The sequence below is a fragment of the Bubalus bubalis genome, chromosome 6 (assembly GCF_019923935.1).
Source record: "Bubalus bubalis isolate 160015118507 breed Murrah chromosome 6, NDDB_SH_1, whole genome shotgun sequence".
NCBI classification, from domain to species: domain Eukaryota; kingdom Metazoa; phylum Chordata; class Mammalia; order Artiodactyla; family Bovidae; genus Bubalus; species Bubalus bubalis.
Genome location: NC_059162.1, coordinates 10,850,221 through 10,870,841, shown reverse-complemented (window position 1 = coordinate 10,870,841; position 20,621 = coordinate 10,850,221). Strand labels below are relative to the sequence as shown.

Here is a 20,621-nt window from a genome sequence, read left to right as displayed (position 1 = left end):
TTTGTGGTCAAGAAAAAGATGTACCACTCTCATTAGAATAAAATCTCTGTAGAACTTGGATTTGTTTTTAACTCCCTGTTTTATCACCAGAACCTAAAACAGTTCCTATTACCTATTAGGAACTCAAGAGATAGTTACTGAATAGATAAGGGGATGGATGGGTGGATGACAACCTGGCCCTGAAGAACGCCACCTCAGTGCAGCTGTACCATCTGGCTTGGGTGCCCCAGGTCAAAGGCCAAATTATATTTCATCATGAAAAGCCAACTTCCAGTCTTAATTTCTAAAATATCATTTCTTGATATTTTAGAAACATGAAAAAGATGTTCTTTTTCAATTATTTGGGGAAGAGGGGAAGGGAAGAACAGGCATTCTTTGTTTTTGTTTTTATTATTGAAGTATATTTAATTTACAATATCCTGTTACTTTCAAGTGTACAGTAAATTGATTCATATATATATATATATATATTTCAGATTCTTTTCCATTGTAGGTTATTACAAGATATTGAGTATAGTTCCATCTACTCTGTTCTACTTCAAATGAGGAGAGGTTGTGAGAAGAACATTATACAGTAGTAAGTGTGCAGACATTTCTGGTTACACAGAAAGAACCTTCAACAAAAGATGAAAGATGAAACCTACAAGGAAACAAAACAAAAACTTGTTTCCCACCAGCATAGCTAGGGGTGGCATGGAGCACAAACAAATTTGCTACATACAAAATATACCTAAGAATAATCTAGGATGGAATTTAAAATAAAACAGGAACCTAATTGACTTCTTACATGGAGCACAGAGCTACCAGTCATTCTGTACTGGTAATTTTTCTGAAATTTCATTCCTTATTGGATCATTTTTACCCAGTCAGGGTAATAACATTCTAGTATCATTACAATAGCAAATGGAAAAAAGATTGCAGTAGGGGGAATTTGGTGCTATCCTGGACAGAGAGGAATAAATTATTCAGTTGACAGAAAAAAATAAAAGACACTCCTAAATATTTTCAACCTATGTTCACCAACACCTTTAGATTCCTGGTTCACACACAAAAAAATCACAGGGCTTTGGGTTACTTGGAGCAATTACATGTAATCACTGCCACCTCGAGGCCATCTCTAAAACCTACATCTTCTAACTTCATAGAGCAGAGAAAACTACAATGCAAGACACAATCAGTCCCTATCATTGTAGCATCATGTGCTTATGCCATCATTTATATTTATCATTTACATTTATCTCTTCAGCGTGTATTCTCTAACTGGGCTTTCTACACCTGGAATAGCATAGATGAAAGCCAGAAAAAAATCATGTGGTCAACTCAGATATCTCATAAGATGATTTCAAAAAGAAGAAATGTTGAGAGGTTTTATTTACAAAATACATTCAAGTTAAGTAACTTAGATATTTTTATCCCCAGAGAAAATAATCCCACTTTCTGAGAAGTAAACCATGATAAAATATGGAAAATTTAAAGTAATTCCATTTGTATAAACTTGTGAAGTAAGTTGTAGCAAAATCAGTCATGAAATTTATTTGAATGCATTTCTGCTAATAGTAATTTTTTACCGTAAAAATGTTTTCACTGGAGAATACAATAATAATTTACACCATGGTTGTATTTTTATTCTGGATATAGCAATACATTCTGAAACTACAACATCATACAGGCCCTAAATCGCTGTCATAACACTAAGAAGCAATAACTTACCATATTTTGAGCCCCTGGAGGAGCTATATCTCTCTTCCCAAAGTGATCCTATTCTTTACTATACTAGTTGATGATCCTAAAACTAGAGTGAAGTGCTTACATTAGTTTTTGGCTTTATAAACCTGAAAAGCGCTCTTCCTTTGTCATGGCCAGTAAGTCAGTAAGCAATTCCTCCACCAACTTTCTACCACTTGCATGTGAATAATCCCTGTCTTTTTTCTTTCTGACACTCATGAGGTGATAGCTTAAACATTTTAAGAAAGCAAGAACATTAATTTGTGTGCATAAGAACTTCTTCCCATGGGCCCAAAATTCATAAGGTCCAATATGAAACTCAAAGAAAAGGAAATTCTGGATCCAAACACCATTACTCCAATACTTTAAATTTCCCTCAACTCAATAAGTCAATATATATCAAGGAAAAAAATATGTGAAAACAAAATAAGTGAAATTTAAATTCCAACCCACTCTGCCCTTTGGCTGAGTAAATCTTAGAAAATAATATATTTTAATAATGGAAGAATCTCTAAATTAGACATTTAGGGTGGGGAGATCAGTGTTTTTCAAGAGCAAAGCATCTCATCACCAAGTTTAGAGTAAAATAATATCTGAGAAAATCTTGAGAGTAATAAGAGGAAATCCTGAAACAAAGCAGAGTAAAGGAATCTTATTCTGGGATGCATCATCAGAGAAGCCCACCTGGAGAATGATCTGTCTCAGATGAAATGACCAAATAGAGGATGAAAATAGCAGATATTAAAGCAGAGAAGTGGGAAAATATGTGTTGTCCACTATTGTGAGGTTCAGAGAACAATAGTTATGATGATCAGTAATGGCATCAATTCATGGACTTTTCCTGTGCTGTGCTAAGCAGATGAGCTTAATGGTACCATTTCCAGGTGTGTACAGAAGTTAGCTATATCAAACCGGATGTTTTCAAAGAGGTTTGCTCTCCGCTCCCGCTCCAACACTGGGTCTCTTTATTCCACTTAAAACAGGGAGATAATTGTTAAGTCACAGATGCATTTTCTGATGCCAGAATTGTCTGGGATCGATGATATTAGTCTGGGAAAAAGAAAAGGTAAAAGAAGATAAATTTGAGGTGCAGTTTGCAGAATGGGAGAGAAGAAAGACACAATGGAAGAAGCCTTCAAGTTGGAGAGAAAAGAATTCCACCTTATAATTTAACTGAATTTCCAATTTTGTGCAAGGGTTCCAGCTTGACTTTCATGTGTAACCATTGCCACACTAGCCCAGCTCAGATATAACTTTCACCCTAAATTTTCACATAACTGCTTGTCACTGCATTTTATTTTATTTTTTTCTGAATTCTTTATCTAACTTCTTTCCTACCCACCATAATATTCTACTCCTGACTTTAGGTTAAAATTTATTTTCCAGAAATACCTCCTTGCTGTCTCTTGGCAATTCATTCAGTTTACCATCTTCCGGACCCCAGCTCGTTTCCACACTTTATCTCCTATAAACATGAGTGCTGTTGAAGCACTGCACGGCACAAGGATGACCAAGTAGAACAAATATCTGCTGTACATGGCCAGTATAGTCATAAGAAAATTATCACTGCATTGACCTTATCTTCCAGCACTGCACCTTCATTCCACTGCAGCCACACTGGCCTCCTCACAGTTCCTCAAGCTTCCAGGAACATTCCTATTTTAAAGACATTTGTAATTGTTGGGAGTTTTTCCTGCCCAAGAGATCTTTTCCTAGGTTTATTTGCTTTGTAATTATCACTTTCTATTCAGTTCAATTCAGTCGTTCAGTCGTGTCCGACTCTTTGCGACCCCATGAATCGCAGCACACCAGGCCTCCCTGTCCATCACCAACTCCCGGAGTTCACTCAAACTCATGTCCATTGAGTCGGTGATGCCATCCAGCCATCTCATCCTCTGTCGTCCCCTTCTCCTCCTGCCCCCAATCCCGCCCAGCATCAGAGTTTTTTCCAATGAGTCAACTCTTCGCATGAGGTGGCCAAAGTATTGGAGTTTCAGCTTTAGCATCAGTCCTTCCAATGAACACCCAGGACTGATCTCTTTTAGAATGGACTGGATGGATCCAAGGGACTCTCAAGAGTCTTCTCCAATACCACAGTTCAAAAGCATCAATTCTTCCACACTCAGCTTTCTTCACAGTCCAACTCTAGTGACCACTGGAGAAACCATAGCCTTGACTAGATGGACCTTTGTTGACAAAGTAATGTCTCTGTTTTTTAATATGCTATCTAGGTTGGTCATAACTTTCCTTCCAAGGAGTAAGCATCTTTTAATCTCATGGCTGCAATCACCATCTGCAGTGATTTTGGACCCCAGAAAAATAAAGTCTGACACTGTTTCCACTGTTTCCCCATCTATTTGCCGTGAAGTGATGGGACCAGATGCCATGATCTTAGTTTTATGAATGTAGAACTTTAAGCCAACTTTTTCACTATCCTCTCACTTTCATCAAGAGATTTTTTTAGTTCCTTTTCACTTTCTGCCGTAAGGGTGGTGTCATCTGCATATCTGAGGTTATTGATATTTCTCCCAGCAATCTTGATTCCAGCTTGTGCTTCTTCCAGCCCAGTGTTTCTCATGATGTACTCTGCACATAAGTTAAATAAGCAGGGTGACAATATAGAGCCTTGATGTACTCCTTTTCCTATTTGGAACCAGTCTTTTGTTCCATGTCCAGTTCTAACTGTTGCTTCCTGACCTGTATATAGGTTTCTCAAGAGGCAGGCCAGGTGGTCTGGTATTCCCATCTCTTGAAGAATTCTCCACAGTTTATTGTGATCCACACAGTCAAAGGCTTTGGCATAGTAAATAAAGCAGAAGTAGATGTTCTTTTGGAACTCTCTTGCCTTCTATTATATATATTTTATTCAATTACATTTATTTTTTTCCTACCCACTAGAATGTATACTTCATAATGGTAAAGATTTTTTCTATTTCTTTTCATGTTATATTCCCAGCACATGGCTCAGAGCATGGGCTCAGTGATTATTTTTGTATAAATTAATTAACTAATTTAATCTACAGAACAGTGCCCTGATGTAGATAATTTTGTTATCTCCATTTTACAAGCCAGGCAATTACAAATCACAGAAACTGAATAATTTGTCCAAGAACACACTGTTAGTGCCAGAGCCTGGATTAATCTCTATTTATTTGATTACAAAAGTCATGTTCTTTCTACTGTGGTGCCTTTAAGGACTAAAAGGCTCATGATTGATATGTGGCCTACACAGATTCAGATGTGTAGATTTTGTGCCTTCTCAAGTTCCTTTCTGGCCAAAGAATCATATTTTGCATGATGGATCTAGCTCGCAATAGATTTACATTCTTGTGTCTGGATCTTGAGTTTCCAGAAGGTACACTAGGATTTTAAAGAATTGAAAGACAGAAACAACATTGTGGAAGAGGAGGGTTGGAGCTTAGGGAGGTTGATCCACAGGTACTCACTAACAATTGAAGGTGAAAGAGAAAAAAGTAATTATTTCAAGTTTCTAGTGTGGAACATTAGGTGGTAAACAAAAATAAGAAGAGTGAATTTACCATAGTCTAAGAGGTATGTATGGGAGAAGTTTTGATATATCAAGTTTGAGATGACCTTAGGGCCAAGATATATGAGTATCCAATTGGTTCATGGCCCAACCCACTATGTTCTTTCCCATGTAATGTGTTCCTCATTTTGATTGCCTGTTTTATATCCCTGGTCATGTATTTTCCTGTTTCCCTCATCACTTCATTACTTCTGATTTAGCTTCATAACAACTTGGCTGAAATAAATTAAGTGGCTTAAGATTTTGAACCACGCAGATGAAAGTAGAGGAAGGAACCAGGTGAGATGAGTGGAGAGGAAGCTATGTGCTGACTCAGTAGGAAGGTTTGTTCTGCTGGGGGCATCAGAATTACATGGAACTAAATTTAAAGAGACAAGACAAGGTGGAGTTTGACTCAGGATATATCAGTACCTAGGACAATCCAATGTGGCAGGAAGTGTCTGTAATTTAAACTGTATGGGAGGGCCATAAAAAATATGACTCCAACAGGGTCAGGCAATTGAGACTTATACACTATCCTGAGCTAAGGAGAAGGAGGTAGGGGTCTGGGTCTTCAAAGGGGAGGAAGATAATTCACAGGAAAATTAAAAGAGCAGCTGTTTGTTAAATAGGTGTTTGTCCTATCATACAGATAAGTCTTTCTGCTGTAGAAAGGTATCTTTAGTAATAGCTCTTTCTGGTAGGGTCCCCATATCTAAATTCTTTTAGGTGGTTCAGGGAGAGGTAAAAAGCTTTTCCTGAATCTGCTGGGTCTTAATTATCTTCAACTAAAAATCCATAAGTCAAAGTGGAATATTTGGGAGTGATTTATTCTGCTTCCCCTCATTCCTAACTCTTATTTAGACTCTATTGGTTTTATCGCATTTGCTCACCTATCTCCTGCATTTCTTGCTTTGAGTGATTGTCCTCCAACTGAGGAATTTCTTTCCCTTAACTATTCCAACTATTGGTCTGATCAATTACTGGTTCACAGGGCCATCCTGGCCTTCTAAGGGAAAAGAGCTTGGGATCTGAAAGGTGAACCTAAGAGGCAATAGGATCTAAGTAAAACAAGACTGTCTTCTGTACCTGAATTTACTAAAGTAAATACAGCACAGCACACTAACTATATATCTGCCAGTTTCAAGCCTGTATTTTTCCTTTATATCTCTTTCTGGAGGCTGTTACTGGCACTTCTGATGTCTGATTGATGTGGCATTCCTTAATTAGATTACCAAAAGTTGGATTTTGATTTTATCTTTGCAGAAAACACAACAGAGGAATTATGCATTATATAATCTAAATGACAACACAGGAAGGATAGAAATATTGGTGCTTGGAAAAGAACAAAATCCAGTGTAAGGAAGGGGACAAACTTCAACTTATATTCTTCGTGCTGTCAAAGACTGGAAAGAAACTACACCTGAAATCTGGAGTTTATACTTTCATTAAGGTGGGAACTTCATGGAGGAAAGTCAGCTCTCCAAAGCAATACTGCTTTGTGTTTGCTTTCAGCAAAATGGATAGGTGCTATTGAATAGGATATGGTGTGGAAGACCCTGATATTTAGCTCACAGAACTTCAGTCAGTCAGCTCAGTTCAGTCGCTCAGTCATGTCCGATTCTTTGCGACCCCATGAACCGCAGCACGCCAGGCCTCCCTGTCCATCACCAACTCCCGGAGTTCACGCAAACTCACATGCATCAAGTCGGTGATGCCATCCAGCCATCTTATCCTCTGTCGTCCCCTTCTCCTCTTGTCCCCAATCCCTCCCAGCATCAGAGTCTTTTCCAATGAGTCAACTCTTCGCATGAGGTGGCCAAAGTATTGGAGTTTCAGCTTTAGCACCATTCCTTCCAATGAACACCCAGGACTGATCTCCTTTAGGATGGACTGGTTGGATCTCCTTGCAATCCAAGGGACTCTCAAGAGTCTTCTCCAACACCACAGTTCAAAAGCATCAATTCTTTGGCACTCAGCTTTCTTCACAGTCCAACTCTCACATCCATACATGACTACTGGAAAAACTATAGCCTTGACTAGATGGGCCTTTGCTGGCAAAGCAATGTCTCTGCTTTTTAATATTCTATCTAGGTTGGTCATAACTTTCCTTCCAAGGAGTAAGTGTCTTTTAATCTCATGGCTGCAATCACCATCTGCAGTGATTTTGAAGCCCCCAAAAATAAAGTTTGACACTGTTTCCACTGTTTCCCCATCTATTTCCCATGAAGTGATGGGACCAGATGCCATGATCTTTGTTTTCTGAATGTTGAACTTTAAGCCAACTTTTTCACTCTCCTCTTTCACTTTCATCAAGAGGCTTTTTAGTTCCTCTTCACTTTCTGCCACAAGGGTGGTGTCATCTGCATATCTGAGGTTATTGATATTTCTCCTGGTAATCCTGATTCCAGCTTGTGCTTCTTCCAGCCCAGTGTTTCTCATGATGTACTCTGCATATAAGTTAAATAAGCAGGGTGACAATATAGAGCCTTGACGTACTCCTTTTCCCATTTGGAACCAGTCTTTTGTTCCATGTCCAGTTCTAACTGTTGCTTCCTGACCTGCATATAGGTTTGTCAAGAGGTAGGTCAGGTGGTCTGGTATGCTCATCTCTTTCAGAATTTTCCACAGTTTACTGTGATCCACACAGTCAAAGGCTTTGGCATAGTCAATAAAGCAGAAATAGATGTTTTTCTGGAACTCTCTTGCTTTTTCGATAATCCAGCGGATGTTGGCAATTTGATCTCTGGTTCCTCTGCCTTTTATAAAACAAGCCTGAACATCTGGAAGTTCATGGTTTACATATTGCTGAAGCCCAGCTTGGAGAATTTTGAGCATCACCTTACTAGCATGTGAGATGAGTGCAATTGTGCGGTAGTTTGAGCATTCTTTGGGATTGCCTTTCTTTGGGATTGGAATGAAAACTGACCTTTTCCAGTCCTGTGGCCACTGCTGAGTTTTCCAAATTTGCTGGCATATTGAGTGCAGCACTTTAACAGCATCATCTTAGCAGCCTCCTTTTTAGAAGATACACACCCTAGACACACAATTAAGAGGACATGGGCTTCATAAGGTGAAGACACACCCTGTGATACCCACACAGCTCCACAAACAGTTCATTGGTAACACTGTAAGTTTAATGCAGACATTTGCCTAAAGTCGGTTAAATTATTCTGAAAGATGTATTTTAAAATAGACATAGTCCACGTATACCTTAAAAACACATTTGTCAGAGGCACTTCAGCCATCCTTACACATAGTCCAGGGAAACTGAGTCAGGGTAAACCCTTACTCCTGACCTTTCATCTCTCCCTCATACCAGTACATCCTGCTGCCACTACCTGCTCTTCATCCCATGTCTCAGCACTGTTTGTACTAGCTGCTATCTCCCTTTTTAAGAGTGGGGTGGAGACTTGAGACACTGGTATATGTGCCCTTGTTAAGTAGGAGTGTATATCTCAAGCCAGATAGTAACTTCAGGAGAATTATCCAAGAATGAACAATGTACTGGGAGGAAGTGAAAGTGAAAGTTGCTCAGTCGTGTCCAACTCTGTGAAACCCCATGGACTGTCGCCTGCCAGGTCCCTCTGTCCATGGAATTCTCCAGGCAAGAATACTGGAGTGGGTAGCCATTCCCTTCTGCAGGGGATCTTCCCAACCCAGGAATCAAACCCAGGTCTCCCACATTGCAGGTGAATTCTTTACCATCTGAGCCACCAGGGAAGCCCACTGGGAGGAAAGGAAGAAGATAATTTTATGAGAAGAAAAGAAAAATGCACTTTAAGAGGACAGAGTCACTGAAAGCAGAGAAGGGATAACTGATCAGCTTCATCTCAGACCATATGTATTTTGTCTCCATAAGGTTATTAAGGTCAAAAAACTGAAATGAAAGGGATCAATTCAGATCAACTGGTCTAACCAGCATTTAATTGAAGAATACCTGAAACGTACAACCTCTTCAACCAGATTGTGAGTTACTGGAGAGCAGCAGCACATGGGCTCCTTCCTAACTCCAGATGAGTCAGGATAGGATAATTTCTGGATAAACCATTCCAAAATTTCAACATGTTATCACAATAAAAGTGTATTTCTCATTTATTGAAGCCCATAGCCAGGTTTAGTTTGGGGGTAATGATAAGGTTCTGCTCTATGTAAATATTCAGGAATATTATAGATGTTCAATATCTATTGAATGAAAAAATAATTAATGGAAAATATGTACTATCTGTAGCTATACAAGTTAATATGCACTATAAATGACCAAATTCACAGCAAAAATATCAAAGGTTTACAGCATGAAATGATTGTCAGTCTGATAATATGAAAAATGAAGCTAATATAAAATTTATTTTCTCATGTTTAACTGTTCTACAAGATAACTGAGGTTCAAAAAGAAGGATTGGAAAATTTTTTCAGTAAAACATCCAATAGTACATATGGGGTTGGCCAAAGAGTTATTCTGGGTTTTTCTGTAGGGTAATGCAGAAAAACCTGAACAAACTTCATGGCCAACCCAATGTTTTCATCTATGTGAGCCCTATAGTCTATATTACAGATGCTTACTTTGTATTGGCTACAAAAGCAGCCATAGACAATCCATAGATGAATGAGCGTGTTTGTGTTCCAATAAAACTGCATGGTAGTCATTGAAATTTGAATTTTATATAATTTTCCTGTCACATTCGTCTTTTAATTTCCCCCCAAGTATTAAAAGATCTTCATAAGAAAAATTTTGATAATTTAAACTTCATCAAAATAAACATGTCTTTTCAAAAGATACCTTAAAAGCATGAAAAGACAAGCCATAGATTGAGAGGTAATATTTGCTAGCCACATAGCTACTAAAGATCCTAAAACTAATTTATAAAGGATTCCCAAAAGTCAGTATTGTGAGGACAAACAGTTAAATTTTTAAGATGAGCAAAAAAAAAAAAAAAAAAGATACACAGGTGGCAAATAAACACATAAAAAGATGCTCAAACTAATTTATCTTTAGGGAAATGCAAATTAGAACTACAGTAAGACACCACTATGCAGAAATTAGAACGACTAAAATTTTAAAAGACTGACCGTACCAGTGACAGATAAGGATAAGGGGGAGTTAAGACTGTCATACAATGGTAGCAGGAACATTAAATGGTACACTGCTTTGCAAAACAGTTGGACAGTTTTGTTTGTTTGTTTTTTAATTAACATTCACCTACAATGCTAAATTCTGAGGTGGATGCAGAGCAGCTGAAACTCCCACAGATTGCTCCAGGGAATGAAAAATGTATAGTCATCTTAGAAAACAGTTTGGCAATTTCTTACATACTTGAAATACATTTACCATATAAACCAACAATGTTACCCCAAAAGTTTTATTCACTGAATGATAACATAGGTTCACACAAAAATCTGCATGTGAATATTCGCCTCAGTTTTATTTGTAACTATGCAAAAGTGTCAACAATCCAATCATTCCTCACTTGGGGAACGGATAAACTTCAGTGAGTCCACACATTAAATTCTACACAGCAATAAAAAGGAAAAAACCAATACACACAACTACACTATACAAAGTAAAAACAGCCAGACTCAAAATGCTATACGCATTTTAAATTCCATCTTAGGAAACTTTGGAAAATAAGAAAGTTTAAGTTAAGAGGGCCTTCCCTGATAATTCAGTTGGTAAAGAATCCACCTGCAAAGTAGAAGACCCTGGTTCAATTCCTGGGTTGGGAAGATTCACTGGGGAAGGGGTAGGCTACTCACTCCAGTAATCTTGGGCTTTCCTGGTGGCTCAGCTGGTAAAGAATCTGCCTGCAATGCAGGAGACCTGGGCTCAATCTCTGGGTTGGGAAGATCCCCTGGAGAAAGGAAAGGCTACCCACTTTAGTATTCGGAACTAGAGAAGTCCATGGACTATAGTCCATGGGGTCACAAAGAGTTAGACGCAACTGAGCGACTTTCACTTTAAGCTTTTCTAGATTCCCTACATATGCATTAATATGTATTTGTTTTTGTTTTCGAAATCTAGGAAAGTAGTACTGATGAACCTACTTTCAGGGAAGGAATGGAGACGCGGAAGCAGAGAATGGACTTATGGACACAACAGGAGAAGGAGCGGGTGGAATGAATTGAGAAAGTAGCATCGAATATATACAGTATTAAGTGTAAAATAGATAGCTGTGGGAAGCTGCTGTATAATACAAGGAGCCCAGATGGTGCTCCTTGATGACCTAGACAGTTGGGATGAGGGAAGGGGATATGTATAATTATTACTGACTCGAGTTGTTGTACACAGAATCCAGCACAGCATTGAAAACAATTTCCCTCCTATTATAAAATAACTAAAAATAAAAATAAAAAACTGTATCAGTGGTTTCCAGGAGCTTGGATTAGAGAAAGCATCAACAATAAAGTGGCATGGGGGAAATTATTTTTATGATGGAACTGTTCTAATCATTAAAAACATGATCTTGCCATTCTGTCTCTTATTTTTCTTATTAGGAAAGTTTTAAAAAAAAAAAGAATCCTATCAACCCTCTAGAGCTGGTATAAGATTAAGTGATACAAAGTAATTGTAAAATATCAAGTACCAAATGTGGGATCAACAAATAACATTCTAAGAAAACTATACTCAATATCCTATAATAAACCATAGTGGTTTATTAAATAATACAAAAAAGAATACATTATATATATATTATGTATAACTGAATCAGTGTGCTGTACAGCAGAAATTAACATTATAAATCAACTGTACTTCAAAAAAAAAATGTAAAAGAACACACTGTTAAATCAGCGTTAGTTACTTTTTGCCACTGTGAAAGTGAAGTCGCTCAGTCGTGTCCGACTCTGCGACCCCATGGACTGTAGCCTACTAGGCTCCCCCATCTACCGGATTTTCCAGGCAAGAATACTGGAGTGGGTTGCCATTTCCTTCTCTAGGAGATCTTCCCAACCCAGAGATTGAACCCCGGGTCTCCCGCATTGTAGGCAGATGCTTTACCCTCTGAGCCACCAGGGAAGTCACTGTACTGTAAAGTAAATTAATTATTCTTCAGTGTTTGCCTAATCCAGGTCTTTGCCTGGAGCAACTTTTTCATAGGATCCACACATGTGTGGACCATGAAGTATAACTGGAGAACTACTGAGCTGTTGGTACCTGAATAAATAAGTGGAACCAGTTATTTCACATCAGAGGGGCTAGAGTTACTTTCAAAATGTACTAGTGACTTCAGGAAATAGCCAAAAGCTGCCTTATTTTGTATGCAAATTACCCAATTATGGCCCCTCCAGGAGATCAATTCTGAAAAGATAACATTGTTTTAGACTAAAGCAACTCCACCCTGGGATGGGGGTTGGCAATTGAAGGACAGATGGAATTTCAGTTGGTCTGCCTTCCTCCTGGGTTCTTTGAGCACAGCTTGCTCAACCTGTTCTTTCTTGACCAGAGTTATATCCTGTAAAGATCACACCCAAAGTATAAATTCAAATATTGCTTGAGGCTTAGGTGTCTCTATCTGATTTTCAGGCCACAGATGACTATTTCCTTTTAAGCAACAAATCAACTCCTAGGGATACACACCTTCAGAAAAGAAAAATATAATATTTATTATTTTTTCCAAGTTATAAAAGTTATAGATGCAAAATGGGACACTGAGATGTTACAGAAAAGTATAAAAAAAATGAAAAGCTTTTCATTCCTAAGAAGTAACGGCTAATAAAGTACACTATATGTGTGTGTGTCTATATATATATATATATATATATATATAGACACACACATTTTTCCTTTAATTGTATCTTAGTTCCATAAACATCAATATTAATGACATCCAGGTTTTTAGAAGAACAGCTCTGAGCAGGTTTCCATATATGAATCAGGATTGTGTGGTTGTTCTTTGCTTGACCTTGGTGACCTTGAAGAAGAAAAAGATAAACAATGAGATGAACCTGATTATACATTTCTCCCTTCATTCACACTGTCACATCCCTTTTCCTCTTCCCACCTAAGAGGCCCCTCTCCGACTCTCACCTAGCTTATTTAGTGAATTCCCATCTTTTGAGCCACCACCCCCAATTTTTTGTTGGAACCCTCAAATGAGATAGGCACTCATACCCAGCATAAGTGCATGTGGACAGGCAGGAGTTTTGGAGGACAAGAGAGAAGAAGAAGCAATTATACTCAAGGCCAAGAGTTGAAGAGAAAGTTCTTACTGAGAGGAAATGTGGAAGGAAGGGGCAAAAGGTATTCCTGGTGCCATGCTGTGAAGGAAAGATTGGGATGTCTCACTGAGAGCCTGAGAACTGGCAAGACTAAAGAGCATGTGCATTTCTGAGTGCTTGGATATGTCAGCCTTTGTATCTGATCTGTTTGCATTCCAGTACAGGCACACCTCAGAGATAGTATGGGTTCAGTTCCAAACCACTGTGACAAGGAGAATATTGCAATAAAATGACACATATATTTTTTTTTTTGCTTTCCCAGTACATATAAAAGTTATGTTTATACAATACTATACTGCAGTCTATTAACTGTGCAAGAGCATCAATGTACATAACTGAATCAAAAAATACTTTATTACTAAAAAACATTAACCATCATCTGAATTTTCAGTGAGTCATAATCTTTTTTTTTTTCTTTTTTCTTTCTGGAGGAGGATCTTGCCTGGATATTGATGGCTGCCAACTGATGAAGCTGATGTTTGCTGAAGCTTGGGTTAGTGGTGGCGATTTCTTAAATAAGACAAAGATGCATTTTGTTGGAATGATTGACATTTCCTTCCACGGAAAATCTGTCTGTAGTATGCAATGCTGTGTGATAGTGTAGAGGAAATGTATCACCCCCAAAAGATGTCTTTCAGGCATGAGGATTAACTTATATTGATTATTTTTTAAGAAACAGAAGCCTCTGGAAATCTGTCTTTTCACATCCCCTTTAGTACCTAAAAGATGCTTGCTCCTGGGAAGGAAAGTTATGACCAACCTAGACAGCATATTAAAAAGCAGAGACATTACTTTGCCAACAAAAGTCCGTTTAGTCAAAGATATGGTATTTCCAGTAGTCATGTATGGATGTGAGAGTTGGACTATAAAGAAAGCTGAGCACAGAAGAATTGATGCTTTTGAACTGTGGTGTTGGAGAAGACTCTTGAGAGTCCCTTGGACTGCAAGATCAAACCAGTCCATCCTAAAGGAAATCAGTCCGGAATATTCATTGGAAGGACTGATGTTGAAGCTGAAGCTCCAATACTTTGGCCACCTAATGTGAAGAACTGACTCATTTGAAAAGACCCTGATGCTGGGAAAGATTGAAGGCAGGAGGAGAAGGGAATGACAGAGGATGAGGTGATTGGATGGCATCACCGACTCAATGGACATGAGTTTGTGTAAACTCTGGGAGTTGGCGATGGACAGGGAGGCCTGGCGTGCTGCAGTCCATGGGGTCTCAAAGAGTCAGACACAACTGAGTGACTGAACTGAACTGAACTTAGCTACCTAAAGAATTTAGTTAAAGAGGCTGTTCCCAGAATAAAAGTCTCATAAGAGGTATCTGCAAAGAATATGGGTTAAGTGTGGTAGAGGAAACTTTGCAGGGCCCATAGAGTAGAGTTCACTCTCTGTCCCATCTTCTCTGGATGTCCATCAAACATTTGTTTACTATAACATTTGTTTTTCCATCTCCATGTGAATTGTCTTTCTCCCCAGTGGAGGTCTTAAACAACTAACCCTGACATTCTCTTTTATCATTAACTGCTATGGTATTTAACTGAAGATGGTATTTAAATTGAGAGTTTTGGCCATTTTGGTGAGCTATTCATTTTTTCTGGGTCTCTCATGAATCAGTCAGTTCAGTTGCTCGGTTGCATCCGACTCTCTGTGAACCCAAGGACTGCAACACCAGGCTTCCCTGTCCAACACCAACTCCTGGAGATTTCTCAAACTCATGTCTATCAAGTCGGTGATGCCATCCAACTATATCATCCTCTGTCGTCCCCTTCCCCTCCTGCCTCCCATCTTTCCCAGCATCAGGGTCAGTTCTTCACATCAGGTGGCCAAAGTATTGGAGCTTCAGCTTCAGCATCAGTCCTTCCAATTCAGGACTGATTTCCTTTAGAATCCTAAATCCTAAATCTGGTTTGATCTCTTGCTGTCCAAGGGACTCTCAAGAGTGTTCTCCAAACCACAGTTCAAAGACATCAATTCTTTGGCACTTAACTTTCTTTATGGTCCAACTCTCACATCCATACATGATTACTGGAAAAATCATAGCTTTGACTATACAGAACTTTGCTGGCAAAGTAACGTCTCTGTTTTTTAATATGCTGTCTAGGTTTGTCATAACTTTTCTTCCAGGGAGCAAGCAAGTATGACATGTGTCCTCTCCATGTACACATGTTATTAAACTTTTGTTTGCATTTCTCTTGTTAATCTATCTCATTTTAATTATTAGACCAGTCTAAAGAACTTAGAAGAGTAGAAGAAATTTTCTTTCCTTACCAACAATAGCCATAGTATAACTTTTTTCCAAAATTAGAGCCAAGCTTCTCAAACCCTGGAACTGTTTTATTAATTAAGTTTGTATAATATTCTAAATCCTTTGATGTTTCAACAATATTCACAGCATCATCCTCAGGAGTAGATGATATTTCAAGAAACTATTTTCTTTGTTCACCCAGAGATGGTTAGATAGCATCACCAAGTCAATGGATATGAATTTGAGGAAACTCTGGGAGAAGGAGAAGGAGGCCTGGTGTGCTGCAGTCCATTGGGTCACAAAGAATGTGGCATGACTTAATGACTGAACAAGAACAACAAGAAGCAACACCACATCTATTAAAGTTATCATCAAAGTCCAACAATTCAGTAACATCTTCATGCTCCACTTCTAGTTCATTTTCTACCACATCTGCCATTATTTCCTTCACTGAAGTCATGAACCTTTCAAAATCATCCATGAGGGATGGAATTAATTTCCTTCAAATGCTTATTCATCTTGGTATTTTGATCTCTTCCCATGAAATATGAATGTTCTTAATTACATCTAGAATGCTGAATCCTTTCCAAAAGATTTTTATTTGACTTTGCTTAGATCCATCAAAAGAATCATATCTACTGCAGTTATAGCCAGGTGAAATGTATTTCTTAAATCATAATCCATGGGATGCAGAATGGATGTTAGCATGATAACAAATTAATTCTTCATATATCTCCATAGGGCATCTTGGGTGATCAGGTGCATTGTCAATGAGCAGTAATATTTTAAAAAGGAATCTTTTTTTTTTTTTTCTAAACAGTAGGTCTCAAAAAACAGTGGACTTAAAATATTCAGTAAAACATGTTGTAAACAGATGTACTGTCATCCAGGCTTTATTGTCCCATTTATAAGAGCAAAAGCAGGAAAGATTTAGCATTCTTAAGGATCCTAAGATTTTCAGAATGGTCAGTGAGCATTGGCTTCAGCTTAGTCACCAGCTCCATTAGCCCGTAACAGTAGAGTCAGTCTGTCCTTTGAAGCTTTTAAGCCAGGCACTAACTTCTTTTCTGTATCTGTGAAAATCCTAGATGATACCTTCTTACAATATAAGGCTGCTTCATTTTCATTGAAAATCTGTTGTGGAGTATAGCAATCATTATCAATCATCTCTGCTAGGTCTTCTGGATAACTTGCTGCAGCTTCTATAGAAGCAACACTTGCTGCTTCATCTTGTACATTTATGTTAGAGATGGCTTCTTTCCTTAAACCTAATGAATCAATTTCTGCTAGCTCCAAACTTTCCTTCTGCAGATTTCTCATGTCTCTCAGCCTTCATGGTATTTAAGTGTTAGGGCTTTTCCCTAAGAATGATTTCCATCCAGACCACAAAAATTTTCCATGTCAACAGTAAGGTTGTTTTGTTGTCTTTATCATTCATAGGTTCACTGGCATAACATTTTTAATTTCTTTAAAAAAATTTTTTGCATTCACAACTTGTCTATTTGTTACAGGAATCCTAACTTTTGACAGCTTTTTTTCCTTTCTCAATGAGCTTTATCATTTCTAGTTTTTTATTTAATGTGAGACATGTATAACACTTCCTTTCACTTGAACACTTAGCAGCTTCTATACAGTTATTAAATGGCTGAATTTCAACATTGTTTTGCCTCAGGGAATTGGGAGACCAAGGAGAGGGAGAGAGATGGGGGAACTGTCCATCAGTGGAGCAGTCAGAACACACATAACATTTATCAAAGAAATTCCCCGTCTCATACAAGTGTGCAGTTCATGGCACTCCAAAATGATTTCAATAGTAACATCAAAGATCACTAAACCCAGATCAAAATGACAAATACAAGAATTCAAGAAGCTTGAAATATTGGGAAAATTGCCAAATATGACACAGACATTCAAAGTGTAAAATGTTTTGGAAAAACAACTCCAGGAGACTTGCTCTACATAGGATTGCTATAAATCCTTTATTTGTACAATAAACCAAAGAAAAAGCAAATATCTATGAAGCACAAGAAAGTGAAGTATAATAAAGCAAAGTATGCCCATAGTAACCTTTGTTAGTATTCAAAGAATCCATTCCACATGAATGTGTGAGTTTGACAAAAAGCATGGAATTTGTCCTGTAGGACCAATTACCTCTGTTGTTGACCAGCATGTGTATCTCACCAAAAGCAGGTAACTTTGTGTTCTGAAAGGCTCAGAGGCATCCTTGATCATTTATTAATAGATCTGAAATGGGCAAGTAACTATCCTCTGAGATAAAAGATATTTCCTCCATTTTATAGATGATGAATCAGAAGTTTCTAGCATTTAAGTTATTAGTCAACTAGCAAATTGTAGAACCAGTATTCAAAATAAATTTGCCTTAAAAATTCAAAATTTAATAATTAATCCACCTGATCTGAAAATTCAAACAACTTTATAATATTGAGCTTAGATATAGCTTTTGATAGACTTTCTGAAGTTTCTCTCTTTAATATGATTAAAAATATTCTTAAATGAAAATTAATAGATGTTAATGAAAGAAACTGAAGATGACACAAACGGATGGAAAGATATACCATGTTCTTGGATTAGAAGAATCAATATTGTTCAAATGACTATATTACCTAAGGCAATGTACAGATTTAATGCAATCCCTATCAAATTACCAGTAGCATTTTTTATAGAACTCAAAAAAGTTTGTAATTTGCATAAAACCACAAAAGACCACAAATAGCCAAAATGATCTTGAGAAATAAAAGTGGAGCTGGACAAATCATGCTCCCTGACTACAGACAATACTACAAAGCTATAGTCATCAGAATAGTATGGTACCGCCACACACAGAAAAAAAAGGCATATAGATCAGTGGCACAGGCTAGAAAGCCCAGAAAGAAGCCTACACATCTATGGCCAGTTAATTGATGACAAACAAGGCAAAAATATACAATGGAGAAAAGAGAGTCTCTTCAGTAAGTGGTGATGGGAAAACTTGATAGGTATGTCTAAAAGAATCAAACCAGAACATTCTCTAACACCATTAAAAATTAAACTCAGGATGGATTAAGGACTTAAATGTAAGTCTGGATACACTAAAACTCCTATCACAAATATAGGCAGAACGGTCTTTGAAGTAAGTTGAAGCAATATTTTTTGGATCAGTCCCCTAGAGTAATGGAAATAAAAACAAAAATAACCAAATGAGACCTAATTAAACTTAAAAGATTTTGCATAGCAAAGGAAACCATAAATAAAACAAAAAGACAACCCACAGACTGGGAGAAAGTGTTTGCAATGGGTGCTAACAACAGGGATTAATTTATAAAATATACAAACAGTTCATACAGCTTAATATCAAAAAATAAACCCAATCAAGACATGGGCAGAGGACTAAATAGGCATTTCTCTAAAGAAGACATATAGATGGAAAACAGACTCATGAAAAGATGCTCAATATTGTTTATCATTGGAGAAATGAAAACCAAAAATACAATGACTGCCACCTCACACCAGTCAGAATGGCAATCACTAAAAAGTCTGCAAGTAACAAATGCTGGAGAGGATGTGGAGAAAAAGAAACCCTCTTACACTGTTGGTGTGAACATAAATTGGTGCATCCACTCTGGAGAACAGTATGGAGGTTCCTTAAAAAACTAAAAATAGAGTTACCATATCATCCTACAATCACACTCCTGGGCAAATATCTGGAGAAAACGAATTTGAAGAGACACATGTAGCCCAATGTTCATAGCAGCACTATTGACAATACCAAGACAGTAAAGGAACCTATACGCCCATTGACAGATGAATGACTAGGGTAACAATGGAATGCTACTTAGCCATAAAAAGAATAAAATAATGCCATTTGCAGTAACATGGATGAATCTAGTGATTGTCATACTGAGTGAAGTAAGTCAGACAAAGGACAAATATCATATGATATCACTTACATGTGAATTCTAAAAAATAAAAAAAAAGAAAGATACAAATGAACTTACCAAACAGGAAAAGACTGACAGACACAGAAAAAAATTTATGGTTACCAAAGGGGATGGTGGTGGGGGAGGGAAAATAAATTAGGAGTTTGGGATTAACATATACACATTACAATATATAAAACAGGTAAACAACAAGGACCTACTATATAGCTTAGAGAACTATACTTGATTTTGTATAATAACCTATAATGGAAAAGAATCTAAAATGAATATATATGTGTGTGTGTGTGTGTGTGAATACAATATATAAATATATGTGTGTGTGTATGTAACTGAATCCCTTTGCTGTACACTTTAAACTAACCTACATTTTAAAATATCCTTAAAAATAAGAATGATGAAAAGGAACTTCACACACACTAAATGACAAGAATTAGTTATTTCACCTGCTAGACTCTCTGTGTAATAGCAGCAGTATAGTTTTCTTAACGACTTCTACTTTGGAACAATGATGACCCCCCAGAAGATCTCACCTTGATGAAACTATGAATTACAGATCTCAGCTGCCTCTTATGCCCACTTTCTCCCAATTCAAAGCACACGAGTGTAAGTCTGTCACCCTCGTCACAGTTGACACTGGTTAGTCGCTGTCCATAAACCACGACTTCCATCACTCCTGTATCATCTTGTATTTCATAATATATGAATTCATTATATACCGATTTCTGCAAAAGAAAATTAGCATTCATCTTTTGAGAACTGGATCAGGAATTACCACTTTGAAAACTTTGAAAAATCAAGAGTGTTAGTGGAAATTTTTCTCTCAGAACAGTTAATACAAGCTGGAGGTCTAGTATTACACGTATCAAATAGTGTAAGATATCTTGTTCAGTTTATCCTCCCATATAAATTCTCTATCTTTTCTTCCTTTGGGTGTTTGTGTGCTGGGTCATTCTAGAAAAAGGGATTA

The 20,621-nt window shown here is 37.5% G+C and overlaps 1 protein-coding gene across 4 annotated transcripts in view; it reads right to left on the bottom strand.

The window, feature by feature from the left end:
• Window positions 1-12,825: 12,825 nt before the first annotated feature.
• The window catches only part of LOC102412377 (gamma-interferon-inducible protein 16), a 112,474-nt gene continuing 104,678 nt past the window's right edge, over window positions 12,826-20,621 (bottom strand). For all 4 annotated transcript variants that reach the window (XM_044944160.2, XM_025287558.3, XM_045165989.1 and 1 more), the window contains 2 exons: window positions 20,185-20,376; window positions 12,826-13,158 (listed from right to left, as the gene is read on the bottom strand). In XM_044944160.2, the coding sequence (XP_044800095.1) occupies window positions 13,120-13,158; window positions 20,185-20,376 (231 nt within the window). In that variant the 3' untranslated portion in view covers window positions 12,826-13,119. The remainder of the gene's footprint in view (window positions 13,159-20,184; window positions 20,377-20,621) is intronic.